Genomic DNA, 24834 nt, shown 5'->3' on the forward strand with positions numbered 1-24834 from the left:
TCTGATTTGCTCCTGGAAGGTCCTGCTTTTTTCCTTAGGATGTCCCTATTTAACATCAGAGAAATGTTGCAGGGTACAGAATTATGCGACCCCCAAGCCAAGGAGATAAGTAACCATACCACCTTTAAAAGACATCTGAAGGCAGCCCTGTATAGGGAAGTTTTTTTTAATGTTTCCTTGTGTTTTTATATAAGTTGGAAGCCGCCCAGAGTGGCCGGGGCAACTCAAATAGACGGGCTGTAAATACCGGTAATAAAATTATTATTATGCAACAGGACATCCCTATTTTCCTAAGAGAAATGTTGGAGGGTGAGTCCAACATTGGGGGGGGGGGAATGGGGACGCATGCTCTTTGTTTGGGGAGTACTTCCCCCTTGCCCCCGCCCTGGTGCTGCCCATGCTAGTCACAATGGCTGTGTTGCACTTCCACTGGTCAGAGGCAGTGTGCCTCTGAATAGCAATTGCTAAGGACCACAAATGGGGAGGGTGATGTTTGGCAGATCCTGTTTGCAGTCTTTACAGATGCATCTCACCATGAGAACAGAGCGCTGGACTAGAACAGCTTTGATCTAGCACACCTCTTATGTTATGTTCTTCAGCACCCCACCCCTTAGGGTACTTGGTCTTGAAATGATACTTGGACGGACAGAACTTCCAATTAGAAGACTGCCCCCTCTCAAACACGTCTACCCTCATTTGCAGAAATATGATGAGAGGCTGTGTGGCATTTCTGCTGCCTTTTTGGGGGGGTGAAATGAAGCTGAAATGAAGCACCCATTTTTAATCCACCGGGGGAATTTTAAGACTGAGCATACTGGAGTCAAAGGGATGTGAAAAAAAGTCTAGAGCTTGGCAAGGATGATGGCCTTTGTATTTAAAGTTTATACAGCCACCACGAAGCATCCAGAGTTTACACATTATGCAAAAGTGAACAATCAGCACTGTGTTGTGAAGGCAAAATTGCAGCTTTTAGGCAGATAGAATGGTTGCAAATATACCCAGATGTTTTTTTCCGTTTTGTTTTTTTCAGACATTTGTCTGTGTATCTGTGACTAACATGGAGGGAGTGAGAGGAAAATGCAAGGAGCAAAAAAAAGGAGCGGGGAGACAACAATTTAGGGGGATGGTGAAGGGATAAAAATATTTAATGTAGCGGATAATAATTTAAGGCTCAGCAGGAGGATGGTGGAGATTATACAGGGAGATTAATCTGAAACTCATAGTCCCCACCCACACTCCAGAACAGAAGCTTGTGTTACAAATTTCAATGCATATAATGTGCTGTGCAAACCGAGGCACTTGAAACAGCGGTCGCCAGAATCATTGTCTGTGCCAGCCTTTGCCCAACCAGCTGCTCTCCGGATATTTTGGACTACATCAGCCCCAGCCAGCAATATCCAGCTGTGTCATAGTTTCGTGGCTTGCTTACTTTCAGGCTTAAGTCCTACGAGCTAAATGCCGAGCTGCTACCAGGGGGCGCTCGAGGACGTGCAGCGCCTGCCCAGAGACGCGAATTCGAACGCCTGGCCAAGCGGGGCTTTCCACCACAGAGACGTCGCAGCCTAGAGTAGCGCCCACTGAGACTCGGGCACGGCTAATGGCGGCGTTTCCATTCTCCACCGGAAGTTCCGGTCGCGCGGCACCGTCGCCGTGGCAACCTGCAGCCGGGCTGGGAAAATGGCGGCCGAGGCCGCAACGCTTAGAGAGGGAGCGGCGGGGCTTGAACCCGCGCCCTTCCTGAAGCGCTACCTAGCCCGGCTTAGCGCCCTGCGGCTCGGGGGCGACGCCAGCCAGGTCCCGGGAGGCGAGAGCGGCCGCCGCACTGAGCTCCATCTGCTCTTCGACCAGCTCATCTCCGAGACTTGCGGGCCGGGGGGAGCGGGGCCGGGGGCGCCGAGGCCAGAGGTGAGGGGGCTGAGGAGGAGGAGGTGGAGGGTGTAGAGGTGGGCGGGGGCCCATGAAGGGGGAGAGCGGGGGCAGTCGGGCGTGGGAGGGAGGAGAGTTCAGGACGGGAGAGACCGGGGTTCAAATCCTCCCCGAGCCATGAAGCTGTCTGGGCAACTGACGATGGGCCAGTCTCTCTCCCTTGTCCCTCCCTCGCAGGGTCGTCGTGAGGATACAAGGTGAAGTGGGGTCGAGCTCCTTGGGAGGGACGGCCAACTGGAAACGCATATTCTGTTCTGTGAACCGCCCTGAGACCCCCTGGTATAGGGCGGTATATAAATTCAATTTAAAAAAATAAAAATTTAAAAACCTTGAGTGTGTTTTCCTTGGCAGGATGTCTGTGAACTACTCGTTCAGGCTTGCAAGCTTGTCCAGCTTAATCAAGAACATCTTGTCAACAAAGTTTGCCAGCTGATTCATCACTTGCTTAATAGATTTCCGGTACGAAAATTAATTTCTCCCTTCCCCCCCTCCCCTACTTTCTGATCCAGCGTGTGAATTGAAGCTAGGTGTTCGTGCCCCCACGTGGTTTTTGCTTAGCTGTCTCTGGGACCAGAGAACTGAATGGTTATTGCGCTGCAGTATTTATTGCAGTATTCCAAGTTCTCTGAAATGGAAAGGGTCTGTAGGTGAGTGGTGGAGCATACGCTCCAGCACCTGCAGTTAGAAGGAGGATCATGAGCAGGTGATTGAGAGGGGCTTCTGCTGGTTACCCTGGAGAGCTGCTGCCAGTCGGAACAGGCAGTATTGGGCTAGGTGGACAACTAGTCTGATCTCAGGTAGCTTTTCCTGAGCAATTATAAAGTTATGCACATTGGGGCAAGAAGTCCTAAATTCATATGAATGGGGTCTGAGATTTGGAGTTCACAGTGAATAGTATTGTGAGAATGTTGACCCATTATGCGGCACCTGAGAAAAAGGCAAAGACCATGTTGAGGGACGGTTAGATAAATTTTTGATACCTTTCCTTTCAATACAAATCTATGATGTGACTATGTTTGGGGTGCTGTGGGCAGTACTGGTCTCCTCACCTAAAAAAGGATATTGTAGAGCTGCAAAAGGTGCAGAAAAGGGCAACAAATAAGATCAAGGGGCTGGAACAACTCTTATATGAGAAAACGTTTAGGACTTTTTAGTTTACGAAAGGGTAAGGTGAGACGTCATAGAGGTTTAAAACAATTTCTTTATGCAATCGCAGGTTATAGTTGATGAGGAGAGTCTGAAATATCTTCTGCCTTATTTTATCTCTGCGCTGAAGCAGTGCAGCACTTGGACGCATGTTGAAATCCTGCAGGCCTTGGCAGCTTCTGTCTACAATACTGGATCTAAGTGCCAAAAGGTGGGTTTTAGAACAAGGTGGGGCCATTCCCCTGTCAGTCATCTGGTGTCATGATGATGGAGGGCCAAGGAGCCTTAGCAGTTGCCAAGGGAGGTATCTTAGGATGTCATGTTGGGGCCCCTCATCATTGTTCTATTTTTTATCTTCCATGCACCTGAGTATTAGAATCATAGAATCATAGAGCTGGAAGAGACCGCAAGGGCCATCCAGCCCAACCCCCTGCCAAGCAGGAAACACCATCAAAGCATTCCTGACATATGGCTGTCAAGCCTCTGCTTAGAGACCTCCAAAGAAGGAGGTCTTAGTCTGTTTTGGCTTCAGGGTATTATGAGATAATAAGCCGTTTTCATTTAAATAATAATAATAATTGGATGATGTATCCAGCAGTGAGGGGAATGGTATTTTATATTTTTAGTACCTTCCGGATTTGCTGGGAGAAAATGGAGTTCTGGTGCAACTCAGCAGCCCTGCTCAAATGGACACCGAGCTCAAGAGGGCTGCAGTGCTTGGCATGGCAAATCTCTGCCTCAGGTAAGGAAAGCTGCTCTGGTGGTGTCTTTTGTCTCTGTAATAGACGTTCTCGCCTGCTCTGTTTAACTCAGGCATCCCCAAACTTCGGCCCTCCAGATGTTTTGGACTACAATTCCCATCTTCCCCGACCACTGGTCCTGTTAGCTAGGGATCATGGGAGTTGTAGGCCAAAACATCTGGAGGGCTGCAGTTTGGGGATGCCTGGTTTAACTGCTTGTTGTTGTTTTTTAGCACACCAGGGCAATCATGTCTGGAGGAACCTTACAGAGAAATCTGCTTTCAGGCTTTCCTTAATGTCTTACAGTCTTCAAAAGGATCCGGGGTGGATGACATCACCTTTTGCATGGTAAGCAAATGTGGCTCTTTTGTCTGAGACACGATGGTAAGCAGCAACTTTCCTGATCACTTCTGGGGATAGTTTCCTCAACTGTAAAATGCAGCAATGCCTTACAGCAATGTCCCTTTTATTTAACAACAAAATTCCTTTTCCCAAGCCTAATTGCTTTGGAGCAGGGTAAGAGTCCGCATGTGTGTTGTTTGTATGTTTGTGGTGTGCTTGTGCCATTTTTGACACCACCTGCTCTGTCCATGTCTGCTTTTTGTTTTGGCTCCACCTGTTGCTGGCATATGGCTCCCAGAAGATTGTGCATGTTAAAAAGTGGCCCTTGGGCTGAAGAAGATTCTCTGTGCCTGTCTTAAATTGTGGTCAACCTATTGCTGAAGGAGCATATTGGCTTTCTTTGCAGTCATGTTTTGGAAAAAGCGCTCCAGGTTCTCGGACAGAAGTCTTTCCCTTGTCCGAGGTACAGGAAATCTCTTAATTGGAACTGGGATGACATATAATGGAATGCATATGCTCTGTTTCAGAGTTCTATCCCGCTCCGAGGAGTTTGCTTGGAACTCATAATTAGTTGGCCAACTCCTCTTACTTTCCTGTTTTTAATGTTGCTGTTGGAACAAGCTGATAACATTTTGAAATTGATTTAATGTGCAGTCCTGTATCATAGGGCCGAAGATTTTTGTTTGGTCAAAGCCACATGCTGAGCTTGTGACTAAATTTGGGTGTGGTGCTATGAAGTACTTTCTGGCATTTGGGAAAGATTTGCAGATGAAATTTAAATCTTTACACTAATTGTATCATGTGCTACAGCATTGTGACTTCAGACAGCACCAAGTTGATGGGCCAAGTGGCTAATGTTGTTGTTCTCTCCACCCCACCCCACCCCACCCCGGTCTTCTAGTTGTTGCAGAATGCCTTGAAAGGAATCCAGTTACTCTTAAATGGTGGGAAGATGAAGTTGACACAAACTGATCATCTGGGTTCCCTTCTTGCTGTATTAAAGGTGACTTGTTTAAAATGGAAGTCCTATCCCTTTTCTCATAGAGGAAGGTGAACTTTCTGGCCAGGATGCTACTCATACTCTGCACTGCAAATACTTGTCTTAGCAATAGATCCCGCCTTTCAACCTCCTGCATTCCATCCGCTTTTGAAATTCCTTCACTTTCTAGGACTAGATTTGTGTCTTGAGTTTGAACATCATGATAAAACTATAGTGTATCAAAGCATTTCCAAACATGGTTCTCTCTGGATCTGTTGGACTACAGTTGGGATGTTGGGAGTTTTAGTCCAACGACATCCAAAGTACGTCAGATTGGGGAAGCCTGGTGTATCAGGACTGAAATGAGCCTAGTTTCCCCTTCCCCCAGGGGAATGCTGTCCTGTCCCCCCTACTGCAGCTGCAAGGAAGACTTGGGAAACTCTCACTTCCATTTTTTTTTATTAACTATCATTTGTGCCACTTTAATCAGCAAACTGGTTAATCTATGGTCATTTGAAACAAGTCCATTTTAAACCATGGATTATTAAAGCAACCTTTTCAACAAACCATAGTTAAAATTAGCCACAGTTCAGGGTTGAACTGGCTAACCTAAAATGAAAGCAAACGTTTCTGATCTCTCTATGGTTGTGCCAGAGGGGAGAGAGGGAGCATGTGAGCCTCTGGTGGAGGTTAGGCTAATTCCCATTAGGATAAGCCATGGTTCCTTCCTCTCCTCCTCCCTCCTCCTCCTTCTACATTTGAGTGCAGCTTATACGGGCAGGTTCTAGCTGGACATTATCAGCTGAGTTTGCATGGATAGATTTGGTTGGCATGCTTTAAAAATATTTTAGAGTAGCAAAGCTGATTTTTAAAAAAATGTATAGTGAGAAGTCTGAAGTGAATCTAGGAGTGTTTAGCAACAACAACAAAAAAAGGAGAGAGGGATGACACAGGAATCCAGAGACACCTTAAAGAAAGAGGATGGTAGCTTTTGTCTGGAGCCACTAAAGTACCATTTCCAAAAAGAAGAGGGGAACCATAGAGTATTGACTTGCTGTCACCAAATAATGCAATTCTCATGGTGGGTGTGGTGTTGTTTTTCATTTTAGAAGTGCATGTTCCATGGGCTTCCTGGACTGAACATAGAAATGCCAGCCATTTTATATCCAGCATTGCTTCCTCAATATGACAGCAGGTCGCCGGACAAGCAGGAGAAGTCAGACCTGAGAAATGCTAAAATGACTGGGGTAAACATATTTTTGTATTGATCTTTCATTTGTGTAGATCATTCAAAAATAGCTCAAATGCTGCATCAGCACAGACTGAGCACATTTTTAATCCACCTGCTGGCCTCTGCTTCACCATATTTTAAGGATGCCTAGGCAAGGACACTTTGCAACAGAGGACAGGAAGGGCAGGGGGCCATCTTTAATAGCGAGTAGTGAAAATACATGCCATGCACTCCCCTGGTTTGTATGCTTGTCTAGAATCATTAATCTCTAAATGCATGGGGGTTTGCAGAGTTCAGGGGAAGGAGAGGCAGGTTAATGGGTGGGCTATGCTATTGGTTCAATACAGATGACTACAGGCTGAGTTTCCGCAGGGCCTTGGAATCGGGTTTTGGCAAAGGTGGGGCGTGAGAGAGAGTTTGAAAGGAATAAGCAAAGTCTGGTTTTACCCTTTTAAGAAAGTTTTGGCTACTTTGAAAGGGGGCAGACCTTCCTCAGAAAAAGTTGTGTGATGGTTAACCACATGAGCGTGAGCTAGGGGCCTCTGGTTCCAATAGCACCTCAGTGTACAGGGTGAGCTCAACCAAAGCACTTTTTATTGAAACAAAATAAAAAAATTCCTTCCAGCAGCACCTTAGAGATCAACTAAGTTTGTCATTGGTATGAGCTTTCGTGTGCAGGCACACTTATTCAGATGCACACTTCTTCAGATTTCGTGTGCATGCACACGAAAGCTCATACCAATGACAAACTTAGTTGGTCTCTAAGGTGCTGCTGGAAGGAATTTTTTAATTTTCTTTCGACTACGTCAGACCAACACGGCTACCTACCTGTAACTAACACTTTTTATTGGTCACAGTGTCTCATCTGTAATGTGTAGATTTAGACTGAATCTGGTAGCCAGGTATTTCTCTTTGATGCCTTGTGTATCTGACTGTGTTTAGTCAGATTGTTGCCAAATTCAAAGTGACATTGCATTTTATATTTTCCATTATGTCTGGAGTTAATAAAGTCGATCTCCCTTGCAGAGTCATCATGATTTCCGGGCAAAAGTGTTAAGCTCTTTGAGCACTCAGGAAAAGCATTACTCACATACATATCGGTGATCAAATTTTGTATACGAATGACATTTCTAACAAGATGTTTTCTTAGGCATGCAGGAATAAAACCTTAAATTGTGCCGAAGAGGTTAGGGGAGGTTGATGTGCTCTGGCTGCTGATGCAGATTATTGTTCTTGTTTCATTATATAAAACCAAAACTCTGATTATCCTTTTCTGTACATGATTATCTTCTCAAACAACAGAGCAGGAAGAAAAAGCCCAAAGGGAAGCAGAAGGGAAAGTTGGAAGAAGAGCTGAAAGTGCAGCCAGAAAGTGACAGAGGAGGTAAACTAGACAAGCAGAAGATACGTGGAGATGCACTGCCAGATCCTGATTCAGAGGTCTGGAATCGAGCTTCCAGTGACATACAATCGTCATTTGGGAATGACCATTTACCTCTGAGTGCTTTGGGCTGGAAAAGAATTAGCAGCAGTGACTCGGAGTATTCTGATGCTGAAGGGGGGATGCAGAGTAAAACAAGGTGGGTGTAAGCCTATAAGGTATACCGTACTTTTAGATTATTTTTAACGCTATTATTGCATGGTTTTTACCTTTTCGATGTTGTAAGCCACTTTGATATCTTTTATAATTTAGCGGTATATAAATCCTTTTTATAAATAAATAAATCTTAATCCAGGTTTTTAAATCCATTATCTGTTCTGTGCACCTAAAAATGTATTCTCTTGTTTTGTGCAAGGTCTTTCCAAGCTAAAGTTCGTCAAGGGGCTTTAACTTGCTTCCTTTCCACTGTGAAATCGATAGAGAAGAAAGTCCTCTATGGTTACTGGTCAGCGTTCGTTCCCGATGTGCCTGGAATAGGAAGCCCACAGTCTGTATCCTTGATGACTATTGCTTTAAAAGATCCTTCTCCGAAGGTAAGAAGTTCACTGGCAGTTGTGGACTTACACTGGCGGACTTTCATTCTTAGTTTATCCAACCTGTCCGTGTCAGACTGCCTGTCCTTTGTATCCCTTGTGTGAGGGACAGGGGATATCGCGAAGTCCCTCCCCTCCTGAGTTCCAGCCCATCCCCGAGCGCAGGGGAAAGCAGGGAGAGTTCCGTCTCAAGTGGGGAAGCAGGAAGTGGGGTCCGAGGCTCAGACAGGGTAGCGGAGCCAGCGTCCCAGGTGGGACAGGAAGGGGGAAGCAAGGGGGGCAGACCTGTCCCCCCAACTCCGGAATTGCGCAGAAAACGTAGGGGGAAGAGGATGGGTCTCCCCAAGTTGTTATGTTGGAGAAAAACGCGCCAAACGCCATTCGGAGGTTCTGATTCAAGCGGATAAGATGTGTCTCTGTAAATAGCACTGCCTTTAGCACTGTAAATACGCAGCACCAATAAAAAGATAAAATGCAGAGCTGTGTAGAGTCGTTACTCTGAAGTAGCCCACTCCGGCCACTGTGACACCTTGAATACCCAGCTTTGGTACTAGTACTTGCGCCTTGTGGTAACACAGAGGTGGGCTTTTTCACTGGTGGCCTCAGTGTTGTAATAATGATAATTTATTACTTGTACCGTGCCCACCTGACTGGGTTTCCACAGCCACTGGGCGGCTTCCAACAATATAAAAGAACACACACACAAACCACACATTAAAAGCTTCCCGGTACAGAGCTGCCTTCAGATGTCTATGGAAAGTTGTATAATAGTTCATCTCTAATGTCAAAATCTAACAGGAGGGCGTTCTAGAGGGCAAGCACCGCTACTGAGAAGGCCCTCTGCCTGGTTTCAGAACACCCTTGGTGTCTGGGCTGAACAATTGGGGGGGGGGGAGGCGCTCCTTCAGGTATACAGGGCTGAACACCCTCCCTGCTGAAATACAAGATGCCTCATCAGCATTGGCATTCCACTGGCTCTTGAAGGCAAACCTGTTTGGGAAGTCCCAAGTTCAAGGAAAGTCTTACCTAATCTAATTGGGGTTTTTTTTTAACCATTAACATTTTGAAACAGGATTGTTTTATTGTGTGTTCTAATTATGTATGGATTTCATAATCTTGTAAACCACTTAGAAGCCATTTTGATGTGTAAGCGATATTATTTTATTATCATTATTATTACTAAGTTGTAGGGAGCTGTTTTATACCAAGTCAGACTCTTTATCATTCTAGCCCAGCATTGTCTACTTTTGACCAGCCATGGTCTCCAGGGTCTTTCCCCATTGTCTGATCTCTGTTCCTTCTAACTAGAATAAAAAAAATCCTTCAGTAGCACCTTAAAGACCAACTAAGTTTTTATTTTGGTATGAGTTTTCATGCACATGAAAGCTCATACCAAAATAAAAACTTAGTTGGTCTTTAAGGTGCTACTGAAGGATTTCTTTTATTTTGCTTCGACTCAGACCAACACGGCTACCTACCTGTAACTAACCCTTCTAACTAGGAGATGGTAGGGATCAAACCCAGGACCATCTGCCTGTAGGGTCTTTGCCTTACCACTGAGCTATTGTCCTTCCCATGAAATGAATCCCTCCCTCTTCCAGACACGGGCCTGTGCCCTCCAAGTTCTCTCGGCCATCTTGGAAGGCTCCAAGCAGTTCCTTTCCATTGCCGAAGATGCCGTTGATCACAGGAGAGCCTTCACACCCTTCTCGGTTTCCATTGCATCCAGCATCCGAGAGCTCCACCGCTGTCTGCTGCTGGCCTTGGTGGCTGAATCCTCTTCCCAGACGCTCACCCAAATAATCAAGGTAAATCTTTGGCTGCAGGAATTCCCTTCATGTTGTCAGTTCTACTAGTTTGCTCGCCATGTAATTTTTGCAACATGTATTGTTTCTCCAGCAGTTGTGCAGATTCTCATAATCAGTGGCCATTAGCCATGATGGCTATGCTCTTGTTGCTAATGTGCAGACAACCAGAAATAAAGACTACTAAGCCTATTACTGCTACTAGTCCTTGCCCAAGACAGTCCTTCTGCAGGTACTACTGCACAAGAAACACCCATGGTGTCTACTTTTTAAGTGACTTGCTTGCCTGGCTTGTGGCTTGTCCCCCAGAAGCTAACACCTTCTCTTTTCCTTGCACGTTTCCAGTGCCTTGCCAATCTGGTATCGAACGCGCCATACAGCCGTCTAAAGCCCGGGCTGCTGACAAGAATATGGCACCAGATAAAGCCATACATCAGACACAAAGGTACGCGCAGGTCCCAGTTCTCCTTGGGGGGTGGGGGGTGGTTTGTGCCACAGTCTTGCATGCTAATGGTCTTCTGTGTATTAAACTTCCATTCTGAGAAACTGTCTGCTGCATTATGGCCTGTAACCCAGCACTGTACTTGTCAGTTGCTGCCGGAAACCCTGGGGAAGGGTGTCAAATATTTCTGCTCCACAAATTGGAGTCGTTTCCCCCCCCCACACACACACACCAATTTGGGTTGGCAACAGGGGGCTAGCCAGGGAGAGTCACATTTTGCCTTAGGGCTTCCAGTTGCTGATCCCTGCATTTAGAGACTTACCATGATGCCAGAGTATACAATGCATATAAGGGAGCGGCCTGACCTTGGCCTTACTGCAGCTGCCTCACAGGTACTCTTTGTTTCTTTCTACTTAGATGTTAACGTTCGAGTGTTAAGCCTCACATTGATAGGAGCCATTGTATCGGCTCAGGCTCCTTTGCCGGAGGTTCACCGCCTTTTGCAGCAGCCCAGCTCTTCAGGGCTCAGTGATGGCCGCTCTGCCATACCGCATTCAGCTACACGCTCTGGCGTACCTGAATGGCGCAAAGAAGCCCCAGCAGCTCCAGGAGAGGAGCCCCTTGCTGTGGGGAACGAACCAGCAGAGCCCTGCTGGCTGCTAAATCTCTGCATCTCTCTGGTTGTGCTGCCCAAGGAAGACAGCTACTCAGATAGCGACACCGGCTGCCTGCCAGCCACTAGCATATACGAACCCTCTCCAGTTCGGCTGGAGTCCTTGCAGGTAAGTCAATGAGGCTAGATGTCCAGAATGGTAGCCACCTTTTCCCTACAGTTAAAACAAGGGAGTCCTCTGGCACATTGAAGACCATAGCTCAGTCGGAAAGCACATGCCAGCCCACCTGTTGATCACCTGATGTCACAGGGAAGTTGGTTGCAAGGTGCTGCCAAAATGAAGTTTCCTCCCTCTGCTTTAGCAGGCGTTTCCACGCAAAAACCCCTCCTGAATCAGGCTTCAGCCCCAACTAATCAGCTGCTCAATTGGGGGGCTATTACATTTTGGTGCTCTGGCTGTACCCATTGAGAACAGGCACATGCAGCCAGTACAGGAATTATCCCTGTCTTCCTGCCCATTAGGTGACATTTCAAGTGACATCAGCTGATAAGCAGGTGGGTGTGGTTTTGGGGAAATGGCCTCGTGGACCAAATTAGACCCAGGACTAAGCCACATTAGTTTTTTTTTTTAAAAAAGTTATAAATGCGTTATAACACTATGACAATTGATGGTGTGGAGCTGAAGTCGGAACACTATGAAATTTTCCATTGTGAACTTTAAAACAGTTTTTTTGCAGAGCGTTTTTAGAGCGTTTTTTTTATAGCTGTTTAGATGCAGCCCTACTGACAGACCAGGATTGGCCCATGACCCAGAGGATTCCCACTGCTGGAGGAATGTAGCTGCCTATGTTCATCTGACACAATCAGTTGCTCTTCTCTCCATCTTTATCTATTACAGGTCCTAGCCCTACTTGTCAAGGAGTATTTCTCAGTCTCCAAGAGCTATCTGCTAGAGCTTGGTGAAGTGGCTTGTAAGTGCATGGAGGAAACAGATCCATCCATCCAGCTCCACGGGGCAAAAGTAAGCGCTTGTAGAGTTTGTCCAATGTTGGTGTTGTATGGTAAAAAAATAGCTTCTGTCCAAACTTCTTTGGTTCCAGATAAATGCACTTTTTTTGTTCGTTAAATTCATATATTTGCAGCCTAGCTCTTTGAACAGTTTACAAACCCATGTAATAACAAATCAAAATTTAAGAAATGGCAATAAAGACAGCAACACCAAATTACAAATAACACTGTGTGTGTGTGTGTGTGTGTGTGTGTGTGTGTAGGAACCTAGCATAAGAAGAGCAGCTAAAATCTAAAAACCTGCAAGGGGAATAATATGGTTCAAGCATCTAAAAGTACCAGATGACTATACTTATTGTGTTTAAGAGACCTGTAAGAACAGAAGAGCATTCTTCACCTGGCTGGTAAAACACTCTTGTGTGATTGTCAGACGAGCATCTATGTGGAGGGCCATTATACAAGTTAAATTCCATGGTTGAAAAGGCCGTCCAGTTAAGCTAATGGCAGCTTCCATATTATAACTTGAAAAACAACATTTAAAGGGCACCACAGCAACATATATACAGTATTGTGACTGCCTTGTCGTATTTTCTGGAGATTTTTTATTTTCTAAATTGGGGAGAATGGGAATTGTTCAGTAAGACAGATCAGTAAGAAAGTTACCTGGGACCACATGATGTTTTGTTCCATACACTTGTGGATGTATTTCAGTTTATTCATTTTCCTTGTATGTGTGTGTTTTTGTCAGCTCCTGGATGAGCTTGGTGTTGGTATAATACAGCAGCACAAGTCAGATGTGGCTGTCACTGCAGATCAACGGGTGCCTGTCGACCTGGTGTGTATAATATCCATGTGGTTGATTCCATTTTTCAGGCTTTTGAAATAGTATCTGAATGGGTGAGGGATCTGGAAACCACCTCTTGTGAGGAGTAGTTGGCAAGAAACTGGGTATCTTTAGCCAGGAGTAGAGACGATTAAGGGGAGACATGATATTATGCCTAGTGGTTTAAGGCGACTGCCACACAGAAGGAACAGACTTATTATTCTCTGTTACTCTAACCAGCAGGGTTAGAACTTAATGGATGAAAACTTACAGGGAAGCAGAATTTGGTGAAGTCTTAGCATAAGCCTCCTTACAGCTAGAACTGGAGGATTCCCTTTCATTGGATGTATTTAAGAGACAGTGCCTGGACAGTCTCCTGTTAGGGATGCTCTCATTGCACCCTGCATTGACTGAGTGATTTCTTCCAGTGCTGTGATTCTGTGTAGCAATTTACTGAAAGACTCCTAGCGGTGGTAAATGCAACCAGGCTTTTGCTTTCCCTGTAGGTTGTAACATTCTGGACTAGAATGCTGAATGGACCCTTACTGGGCGCCCTCCAAAATGCCCAACATCCAACACTTCAGACTAGCTCTTGCAATGCTCTCTCTTCCATCTTACCAGAAGCTTTCAGTGGTCTCCCGGTAAGCATGTTGCTAAGCTTTACATGTCAGTATTCCTGTGGGAATGAAAGAGGCAAAAAGTTTGTGGAGCAATGGATGTAAACGTTGCCTCGGTAAGGATGGCTGGTTTCTACCTCTCTGTCATCCAAGCAAGCAAGAAGCAGCATTGTCAGGGACCACAGACACATTCCAGCCTGGCAAAAAGTATTCAAGGAGGGTGTGATTCAAGGCTGGTGAAAGGGATGGCCTGGGGTGGGAGGTTGTGGCTGCGCAGAGGTGTGTGGCTCAGGGTGAGGTTCCCCTGGGCACCAGGTTCTTGACCCCTGCTGGACACCAGGATACAAACCCTCCAATGTGGTTTGCCACGATGCCTTTACTGTGGCTCACTGTGACTTTGTTTAAAATCCCTTCGCAGTACCTTCAGTCTGTTAGACTTCCATATTTTCTGTTTTCTGTTTAACTTAACCATTTTAACCCTGGGCTGAAATCCCTTTCATCAAAATGTATTTGGCTTGTGTGATGTTTGACTGATGACTTCTCTCCTTTTGCTGATGGGCAGGGCGACAAGCAAATCCTCTGCATCACTATTCTTCTTGGGCTCAACCACAGTGAGAATCCACTGGTGAAAGCTGCTGCCGCTCGTGCACTTGGGGTCTACGTTGTCTTCCCGTCTCTCCAGCAGGTCATAGCTTGATCTCTGTGTCCTCTGTTCCTTTTGGTTTTGCTCTGTATCTTGTTATGAAATGGGAACAGTGTTGTTGTTGAGTCTAGTCTTGTAAATAAGCCCACAAAACTTACTAGCTGGGGGGGGGGGGAAATTGTGGGCTTTTTTGTTGTTCTGCTTTTTCCATGCAGATGAAACCATCTAACCTTGAGCCACTAGACTCCTAAATTCAGGGTCACCCAATGAATTCCAAGGCAGACAATATGTAATTCTTCACTCAACATAAGAATAATAATTTATGAAATATAGGAGCATAGCAAAAGCCCTGCTGGATCAGGCAAGTGGCCCATCTAGTCCAACAACAACAGCTTAAAAAGAGCACATTGGATCAGGCCAGTGAGCTGTCTAGTTCAGCATCCTGTTCTCACATTGGCCAACCAGATGCCTATTTGGAATCACACAAGAAGGACCTGAGCACAATAGTGATCTCCCTACCTGGGATTCCCAGCAATTGGTATTCAGGGCCATAGGCTTTCTGACAGTACAGTGGTACCTCGCAAGACGAATGCCTCACGCAACAAAAAACTCGCAAGACGAAAGCGTCTTGCAATTTTTATGGTGATTCGCAAGACGACCGCGCTTCGCAAGATGATTTTTTTTCTAAAGCCACAGCACCACCTAGTGGATATACAGTGGAAATACAGCGGTGCCTCGCAAGACGACGTTTTCGCAATACGACACAACTCGCGGAATGAATTTATTTCGTCTTGCGAGGTACCACTGTAGAAGATAGATTTTAGATAGGCAACTTCAGGGATGAGAAGAGGGCTGATTCCCCTTTAAAGCTGTCAGAACAAGAGACCAGTATCACATCTAACAGTGAGTTCCATGAGAGGATGAGGTCTGCTAGTGTGTTCAGTCTCTCACTTTGCTGTGGCATTGACAAGTGTAGTTCTCTGTCCTATTATAAGTCAGTCTTCAGCATTTTAATTTACAAAATGTTAAACATGCGCTGTGGGTCATTTAAATTGTATCACGTACAAAATCCATATACAGTGGTACCTTGGTTCTCGAACTTACTCTGTTCCGGGAGTCCGTTTGACTTCCGATTGGCTGCAGGAGCTTCCTGTACTCAAGCGGAAACCGTGTCGGATGTTCGGCTTCCAAAAAGCATTCACAAACCAGAGCACTTACTTCCAGGTTTGCAGCATTTGGGAGCCGATTTGTTTTGGCAGCTAAGCTGTTCGAGAAGCAAGATACGACTGTACACTAACCCTTACAACTGCAAATTTCATGCACTTCATAATGCTTCATGGTTCTTTTTCACTGCCATGAAAATATTCAAATGCATTCATGTCCATGTTGAATTTCTGACTTGCATAGAAAATGAAAGGGGTTCAAAGGCCCTCAAAATCTTCTGTTTTTTCTCCACCACCAACACACAAATGCAAATTCAGTTTTGCCACAAAGGGCAGATTGCAAGTCTTAATTAAGCCACCCGTAAAATCACTGCTATATTTGCAGCAATATCTTCAGCCTCTTCGAATCTTGGACCTTTTTGCTCTTAGCTTCCTTCAACATGGGACTGAAGCAAGTATACAGGTCTAGTTACACATCACCCTACTTGGGTCCTGGACAAATGTCCCCCTTCACCAGTGGGTGGGACGTGGATATTATAAATTTCTCTTGTATATAACTGAGTACAACTACTCACTTGACAATCCTTTGGGCTCTCAAAGCACAGCTTGAGATCAACATTTCTGTTCAAACCTCAAGTCTATGCTTGCTTGTCCTTTAGTAAGCAGGCTGCTCTTTAAAAGAGCACTGCTAAGGCAAACACCCAAACAACTGAAGCTAAAAAGAGAGAGTGTGTGGCTTTTTTCTTTAAATGAATAATAACAATGGCAAAGAAAGGGGAAGACAAATGGAGCGTGACACTGAAGAGCAGATTAGAGTTGTAAGGTCACTGGGGAGTACTGAGAAGCAATTAATTTAATGATAGGTTGTGATTAGTGAAAGGATAAGATTAGCGGTTTGGGGTAATTGCACTTGAATTTAATAGCTGGAGCACCAATTAGATGAAAATGTACTCAGAGGCCCTTGTAGTATCAGGAGACCAGTGAAGTTTGGGCACCTCATACAACCCGTCAGTAATTAACATTCAATCAAGGTGACGGGGTATATTGGATAAAATGTAATACAGTGCCCGTAATGTGTAGAGGAAGCCCAACTCTGCATTTAGTGAGGCACCTGGTGGTCATAGGCAACCAGGAATTCCATGCAGGCAACCACTCCATTCTTCTTCCACCAACCTGCTGCTAAGAGGCCAGTAGCCTGTGATTCCATGCCTACCAAGGAGCAGGGGGCTTCCTGTCCTTCATGGCCGACATGGAAATTCAGGCTATTAGCCTCTTAGCAGCTTATTAAAGTTTGCAGGCTAGTAACTTCTGCAGGCTTCTCTACAAAGCTGAAGAACAACTTTGCCACAGGAGTAGTGACCATGCCAAGAGGAATAAAATGAACTCCATATCCAGAGTCAGCATAACTCCCACATGCTGGGGATAAACAAGGGAGAGAGAGCCTTCCTGCCCTTGTAGGCTTCTTGAAAACACATAACCGACAGCTGTTTTGAGATGGAATGTTGGTGGACTACAACACCCACCATCCCTTACCATTAACATGCTATCTGAAGCTTTTGGGTGTTTTAGACCAACATCCGTAGGGCTAGAGCTTCACCGCTGGCTTATTTGCTCTTCAGTTTTCTTCTTCTGCCCCCATTTCCTGTCCTGTCTCATGGTCCAGACCCTGTTCAGTTCTCTCTAATTGCCCCATCCCTCTCATGGGTAACCATAAGAGCAGCTTGGCCAGTCGTAGGTAGAAGCAGGGTAAGAATGCTCAGCCAGTGACAACCAGCAGGAGAATTTAAGAGGAGCCTGGTGGATCAAGTCAGTGGCCTATCTAGTCCAGGATCCTGTTCTCCCCAGATGCCTATAGGGACTCTGTCTGCCTGTGGTTTCCAGCCATTAGCATTCACGAGCCTACTGCCTCTGACAATTGAGGCAGAACTTAGCCATTGTGGCTTGTAGCCATTGATAGCCTTCCCCGAATTTGGCCAGTTCTCTCTTAAAAGCTATCCAAGTTGGTGGCCATCACTGCCTCACGTGGAAGCAAATTCTTTCTACTTCCTTTTGTCTGTCCTGTATCTTCCAGCATTCTGCTTTTAATGGATGCTCCTGAATTCTTGTGTTAAGAGAGGGAGACCTTTTTGTTGTTGTTATTACTCACTTTCTCCACACCATGCTTAATTTTATACAGTACACTCATGTTGCCTCCTGCTTACCTTTTTTTCTTAAAAGCTGCAAATGTATCCAGACACCCTTCTGTGGCAGCTGAGCTAGACACTCCTACAAAAATCCCTTGCTGGGTTGTGATATATAAAATCAGCCCAGCAGGGTTCCTGGTGAAGAGGGTGAAATCAAATGGACCAAAAAAATTGGTCAATATCTATCCTTAGGATGTGATGTTCGTTGCGGACACAGCCAACGCAATCCTGGACTCCCTCTGTGACAGTTCTCCAAACGTCCGCGCCAAAGCAGCTTGGGCCTTGGGCAACCTGACAGACACTCTGATCATCAACATGTATGTAGCAAACTCTGTTGGGACCTTTTTTTTACATCTTATTAAATCATTATTTAAATGACATTCGGAAAAACAGCAACTGAATCCCATAAAATTAAAATGTAAAAGAAACAAGTGTTTGGGAAAGTGAGAAGGTTCTACTCAGTGCCAAAAAGATAACACCTTGGTGGGGGGGGGGAGTTCTAAAGCTGACGGGTCACCACAGAGAAGGCCCTGTCCTCTCCTTTTAGTGGTTTGACCCAGATACCAACCTTCAAGATGGGTTTTGGTACACAAGCCTATTTGTGTGCTGTTGCCCGAGTGGCATTTAAAATTCTACTACCTGCCTATACCAGAGCCTAGTTTTTGATACTGCTGTTTTGTCCTAATGAGATTCTCTCTGTGTGTGTGTGTGTGCTTGCAGGGATTAGGCAGGTAGTCTATAATGAATCTGATTTTGAGACAATGTACATCACTTATTTTTGACTTTTTTTAAAATAAAAAAGCAGTAAGTAGAAGTGCGTAGAAGAACAATCGATAGATTCCTAATTTAATCATGGATTCCCTTCCCACAATTTGAAATGTTCAATCCAAGGGCACTGCTGTTTTGTCTTCTGCTAACTTGACATAGTTTTGAGTTTCGTCTTTTACTCAGGTGGGCATTATGTGTGCATTTCTTGCAGCAGTTGTTCTAATTATGACCTCTCCTCTTTTGATCCCCCCCCCTTCCCGTTTTGGGAATGCAGGGAGTTGTTGGGACAAAGCTTCCAGGATGAATTCTCAGACCTGCTGCTTCTGAAAATGTTGCGGTCAGCAACTGATGCGTCAAAGGACAAAGACAAGGCAAGTACATTGACGGTCCCTTTGTATTTGGTGGTGCTGTGGACTTGGATTCAGACACACTTGAAATACTGGGAGTGCCAAGAGTTCCAGAGTTGGTGGCCAAAGTGTGTTACGTTATTTAGACACATTGAGGTACCCACCTAACCATTCAGCCAGGACCAGAACAGGAGTGCATTGGAATGACCAGTGGATTCGGAGATGGCAGTGGTGTCACTCTGGCTGGCTGAAGTGGTGAGACTTTGCAGTTGAAAGCAGGACCTGTAGTTGTTGTCCCACATAGACTAAGTGCTGGAGTGTTTTGGGAAATGTACATTTCCTCAAGATGTTTCCTGCCTCCAGCTTGGATTTGGCATTGTTGGAGAGGCAAGCAACTATGATTGTAAGCAAGCTCCAAATCGGTTCTTTTCAGGGGAATGTGAAGTCTGGCGCTGCACTTCTTTGCACTTCTGCACATGACCTCTTGCCACAAGGGGGCAGGTTTTGTGGCTTCTTTATTTCCCATCTTTCCAGCCTTTGTGGCACTTGAAATACAAATTTACTTTTATGAGTTTAAAATTCACTTCATCAGAGTTAAAGTCAACTTCATCTGTTCTTAGGTGCTTAGATGTTTTTGTTGTTTGAGCAGTATATCAGTCTTGCCAAATAAACAAACTGACTTGTAGTTCACAAAGCTTATGCCGTAATAAATTTGTTAGTGTTTAAATGTATTTTTATTTATCAACATTTATATATACTGCTTGATTGTTACAGAAAAAAGAGGTTTACAAAAATAAATGCTATGTGACTTCTTGTTTTGCTGCAGCAGACTGATGTGACTGTCCCTCTGAAACATTTCACTCCTCTTTACAGTTAGCAACAATATGGGGTAGTTTCACTTTGGAGTGGTTGTTCTGAAAAGGTCTGGGGCTGAATTGCAATTTGAACCTGGTTCAATATGTGCACCCCTCAGTTTAAGGAACATGGAATGAAGCTGCTTTCCAAACTTTGCAAGATCCACCAGATGGAGTGTGGAACTATTTTTCTACTCCCAGCTCATAGGTACTTGGCGTGGCTTTGCAAACACATATAATAAAGTAAAGCGCTTCAAAATGCACACAAAAGTAAATTAAAAGTAGCAATCTAAAACACAATACAAATACCAGCAGTAGTTGGGTGGGAAAACCCGTTTTTAGCTCACAATGAAAAGAAGCCACAGAGGGAGCTGGATAGATTTTCGAATGGAGGGTATTCCAGACCTACGGCGCTACTACCGAGAAGGTCCTGTTTCTTGTGGTCAGTCACCTAAAGGCCCAAGACAGTGACACAGAAGGCAAAGCTGATCATCTTACACAGCCTGGGTAAATCTGTGACTGAAGGCAGTGGCAGCAACCATTTTCTTGCACATACCAGAATTTCAAAATTTCTCTTCCAGGTGAAAAGCAATGCTGTCCGTGCCCTTGGAAACCTCCTTCATTTTCTGCAGCCGTCACAGATTGCTAATCCCAGGTTCAGCCAACCCATTGAGGAATCTGTACATGCCTTGATCTCTACAGTGCAGAGTGAAAACAGAATGAAAGTCTGCTGGAACGCCTGCTACGCACTTGGGAACGTCTTCAAAAATCGTGCCTTGCCGCTGGGTGAGTGCAAAACAATGGTTCAATGCTTCTGTGCCTCATTTGTCTTGTATGTTATTGATCCCAAATGGATGTGCAAAAATGAGGCCTAGGGTCATGTGTCCTTTGAGTGGATATTGGCAAAGATTTCCCTTCTTGTCTCTTCAAGGCACCTGGTCTACAGATCACAGGCAGTATGGTGTAAGAATACAAGGGAAACCCTGTTGTATCATACTGAGGATCTTGTTCTGCTTCCCACAGTGGCCAATTGGATGCCTCTTTGAAACCCATTATCAAGGCTCAAAGTATTTCTAAAAGGACCCCCACTCCTGTTGCCCCTACTCAGTGGCACACTGCCTCTGAAACTCCATTTATCCATTGCATTTTTATTTTACTTAAAAGTATTTCAAAACCACTTAATAGTATGAGAATCTCTTAAGCCATGTACAATATGAGAACATTATACATTAAAATAAAATAAAAAACTTTTTATAAACGCCACGGAGGCAAGTAAATCAGGTGTTCAGGAGATTTGCACAAATAAATCAGGGTCTGGTCTTATAGGCCAGAGAAAGCCCCAGCAAAAATGGTAAAGTCTTCACAAAACATCTGAAGCAACTGGCGTTTGCTGCTTCACATATGGCAGAAAATAAGGGTACTCCACAGTACAGGGGCAGTAACCACCCTATGATATTCTGTAGCGTGCAGTGCCGCCATGAGTAGAATTTCTCCCTAGTGATATAAGTTGGTATCTTCAAACTTTTCAGACCCAGGACCCACTTTTAACCCCAGAATGCATTTTGGGACCCATTCCAACCTTTTACCACATTTTTGTGTTGTGGTAGTGCTCCTGTCGTAACCCATGTTGGATCAGGCCACAAGCTACTAGTGGGTCCTGACCCACCAGTTGATGACTGGTGATCTAAGTGAACATGGGCAGGTGGTCTTTCAGGTAATCTGGTCCTGAGTTGTTCAGGCCTTTATATGTTAACAACAGGACCTTGAATATGGCCTGGTAGCTGATTGGCAGCCAGCGCAGCTGTCATTTATCTAGCAACAATAGCTAGACATTTATTACAGCAATTCTGTATTCTGTGAGTAACCCCCACCCCCCAAAAAACAGCCCATCTGCCTTAGATTTTTGGCAGATTGTGGCTGTGAAGCACCTTAACCAATCTCCTGACCCTTGCTTTTTCCTGGTTCCAATTCTTTTAGGAGAAGCCCTTTGGACTGCCCAAGCCTATAACGCCCTAACCTCTGTTGTCAAGTCCTGCAAGAATTTCAAAGTCCGCATCAAATCAGCCGCAGCCCTCTCAGTGCCAGCCGAAAGGAAGCGCTACGGGACCCCTGAGCAGTTCTCCCAGATCTGGAGTGCGTTGGTCGTGGCCTTGCAGAGAAGCGAGGAGGCCCAAGACTTCCTGGAGTTCAAGTACAGCGCCAGCCTGCGGACACAGCTCTGCCATGCTCTGCTTCATTTGCTGAGCCTGGCAGACGAGGTGGACCTGCCGGCCATCGAGAAGGCGGTGGCTGAGCATGGAGAAGTAATTGGATCCTACATGTTGCAGTATTTGAAATCTGGAGTTTCCGAAGAGGAAGTGGGGCTAGGTGAGAATTTTCCCGAAAGGAGCAAATTCCTGGAAAGGGCTGTTGAGCATGTGCGAAGTATCGAGGAGCTGTTGGAAGGATGCCCGAAGAAAAGGGGGACAGTAGCTTATCTAGAAGACATATTGGAAGCCCACAACAGTGCCACAGGACTCTCGGAAGCTTAAAGGAATGTGGCCTAAGCAGAGGGCATCTTGTCGGGTGCCGCAAAAGGCAGCTTTGCTGTTGGCAATATAAAACTGCCTTGAGTCTTCCTCTAGGGGGCTTAGACATGGCTGTCTTGGTCCCTCAGAAGCAGTAGCAGCGCACAGCGAGTAAAATCAAGCCCCTTTCTGTCGACGAGTCAGTGCACTTTGACATGGATGGGGCAGACTTTCAGGTTACTAAGAACTCTTTTCCCCAAGTGGGGAGCGTGATAGTGGAAGATACACGCATTAAAGGAAAGGGAAGAGAGTGCCCAATACTGTCAGGGAAAAGGGGAGTTAAATGCCAAACACAAATTCAGACCAAATAAAAAGAACCTGGTAAGTAAGATTCTCAGTCACCAACTCTGTTCTGACGAAAAATAAATGGGTCATGTGTTTAATAATAATAAATCACTAACAAACTTTTCCCTTCCTATATGCAGTCACCTTATTTATTGGATTTTAGTGGCTCTAACTTATTGGTTGGTCAGAAAACCTGGGTTGCCGGGCAACTAATGAATTTAATCAGAAAGTTCTAGATAATTAGAATAATTAAATGGACAAAAATAACCCTTCCTCCTCTCCCAATATGAGGATTCAGAAACCGAGGGAAAGGGGGCCTTCCTCTACATTTCCATATTTGTCACATGACTTCCTCTACATTTCCATATTTGTCACATGACCCAGAGCTCCATTCCTGCTAGTCCGTGGCAGTCTGAGGTAGCCTTCAGTTCTATCACATCCCCCATCTGTTCCCACATAGTCTGGCTACTGTCATATGCAGTGCTATTTTTCTAGAAAAAGAGGTGCCGGAAATCACCACGAACGCCTCCCTTGTTTTCTTACAATGGCAATAGCACCCACCTGAGAAGTGCCGGAACTGAGTTCTAATGACAAAAAGGCCTGGACATATCATATGACAGATGTTTATGTCCTTGGTATTAAGGGACCGAGGGAAGAAAGCATCCCATTTTCAGAATTTTATAATAATCAGGGTGGATAAACTATGACTCTGTTCAGACATCACACCAAACCTCTATTGTGGTTTTAACCTTCTGTAAATTATCGTTGTAATTTTTTTAGTGATGATTTTTTTGTTTTATCTTTTTTGTACACCACTTTGAGATTTTATCTACAATCAAGTGGTATATAAATTTTATGAAATAAAACAAACAAGCCAACCATGGTTTGGGAAGCTTAACAGTGGTTTGGAACGAATTGACAAGCCATATTTATGACTGTTCCTTCATCTCCCAAACTTCCTGTACTATGGAGATGGGAGTAAATTTAGGAAACTGCAACTCAACTGTTCATTGAATGCTTTCAAAGTTTCAGCCATAGTTTGTATATTATACTAGACTTGGCACAATCTGTGGTTGCGTGTGATGCCTGATCTGAGCTAAAATATATCCAATTCTAGGTTTTTCTCTCTCCCTCCTCTCTTCCTCCCCTCCCTTTTTTGGTAGGGGTACCATAATTTATATATTGCTGATTTGGACTTACGGGGCTTTGTGTGATTTCCATTTGGGCAGAATGTATTCTTTGTTATCTTACGGTGTCTGTTTTACCTAACTTCTGCTGTTTTGTGCTGTGAGTAAAGCAGATCTGTCCAGGCAAACAGCCTAACGAGGCAACCACCCAACCCAGTTCCCAACATCGCCTAAGCCTGAAGAGAAGTCCTATGACTCAACAGTTTGCCTCTTAAAAATAATAAATCTGGTTTCTCCAAATCTCGCTCTGTCTCTTAACTTGAAAAAGTGTTGCCAAGTCACTGAACCAGCTTCCGTTTATCGTTAGGCATGCACGAAGGGTTCACTTACTCTGAAAAGGGGGTGGTTTGTGGGTCAGACACAAAACACTGGAAAAGAAATATTCAGGACCTTGAACAACTTTGTAAAGTCACTGGCTCCTGACAGATGTACAAACAACTTGAATGTAAACAGAAAGAACAGGAAGTACTAGAGATGAATCAAACTTGTTGATCTGCTGCACTAGAAACACAGATTTTATGAATATGGAATGTTCATATTAATGGGAAATAAATTACAAAAAAATAACATAAAACTGGAGTTTTGAAGATAATGAGAAAATCTGGCCAATAACTCTGTTTAAATAGGAGTGAAATACAGTTGGCAAACTGAAGAGTTTGCCAACGTTTATAACAATTTGTATGGTTCCTGTTTGCCTCCCCCAGCCAAGACAACATTTTTTGGGGATACTGTGTAAATATCTCAGCTCAGGGAGGTGAACAGGAACATTCTTGAGCACTGCATAACCACAAAGGAGATTTTGGAAACGATTAAGCATCTTAAATCAGGCAAGGCTCCTAGCCTAGATGGTTATACAGCTTCCTTTTTCAAAATGTTTAAGGGTGTGCTGCTCCCACAACTACGGTAGCAAACGTAGAAGCAGTCTTGTACAGTCTTGTGGTTATTCAGAAACCTTTAAAGAGCTGTCTTAGTTGAATCTTTTACCCAGTGTTTGTTTGTTTTTACTCGTGGGTTTCAAAAATATTTACCTCTGTCTTGGTGAAACGTTTATAAATTTTTATTGCAAAACATATTGGAACAAGCTGGCTTATTCCCTTGGCAGAGGATAACAAACCTTATTTGGAAACTTCTAAATGTTATACATCCCAGCAAAGCGGCTCACAGTCCTCTGATTATTCTGCCTTTGGGAAT

At 44.7% G+C, this 24834-nt stretch overlaps 1 protein-coding gene across 1 annotated transcript; it reads left to right on the forward strand.

The window, feature by feature from the left end:
- The first annotated feature begins 1645 nt into the window (after positions 1 to 1645).
- HEATR6 (HEAT repeat containing 6) lies at positions 1646 to 23883 on the forward strand. Its single transcript, XM_035139695.3, has 20 exons — positions 1646 to 1905; positions 2278 to 2385; positions 3143 to 3283; positions 3699 to 3814; positions 4046 to 4160; positions 5056 to 5157; positions 6243 to 6380; positions 7667 to 7944; positions 8161 to 8338; positions 9940 to 10146; positions 10489 to 10588; positions 11003 to 11367; positions 12097 to 12219; positions 12955 to 13041; positions 13536 to 13670; positions 14209 to 14331; positions 17828 to 17952; positions 18678 to 18774; positions 20186 to 20390; positions 21582 to 23883. Exons 1-20 carry the CDS (start codon positions 1678 to 1680, stop codon positions 22133 to 22135), a joined length of 3525 nt encoding a protein of 1174 aa, XP_034995586.2. The 5' UTR covers positions 1646 to 1677; the 3' UTR covers positions 22136 to 23883.
- The last annotated feature ends 951 nt before the right edge of the window (positions 23884 to 24834 follow it).

The sequence above is a fragment of the Zootoca vivipara genome, chromosome 14 (assembly GCF_965207765.1).
Source record: "Zootoca vivipara chromosome 14, rZooViv2.hap1.1, whole genome shotgun sequence".
NCBI lineage: Eukaryota > Metazoa > Chordata > Lepidosauria > Squamata > Lacertidae > Zootoca > Zootoca vivipara.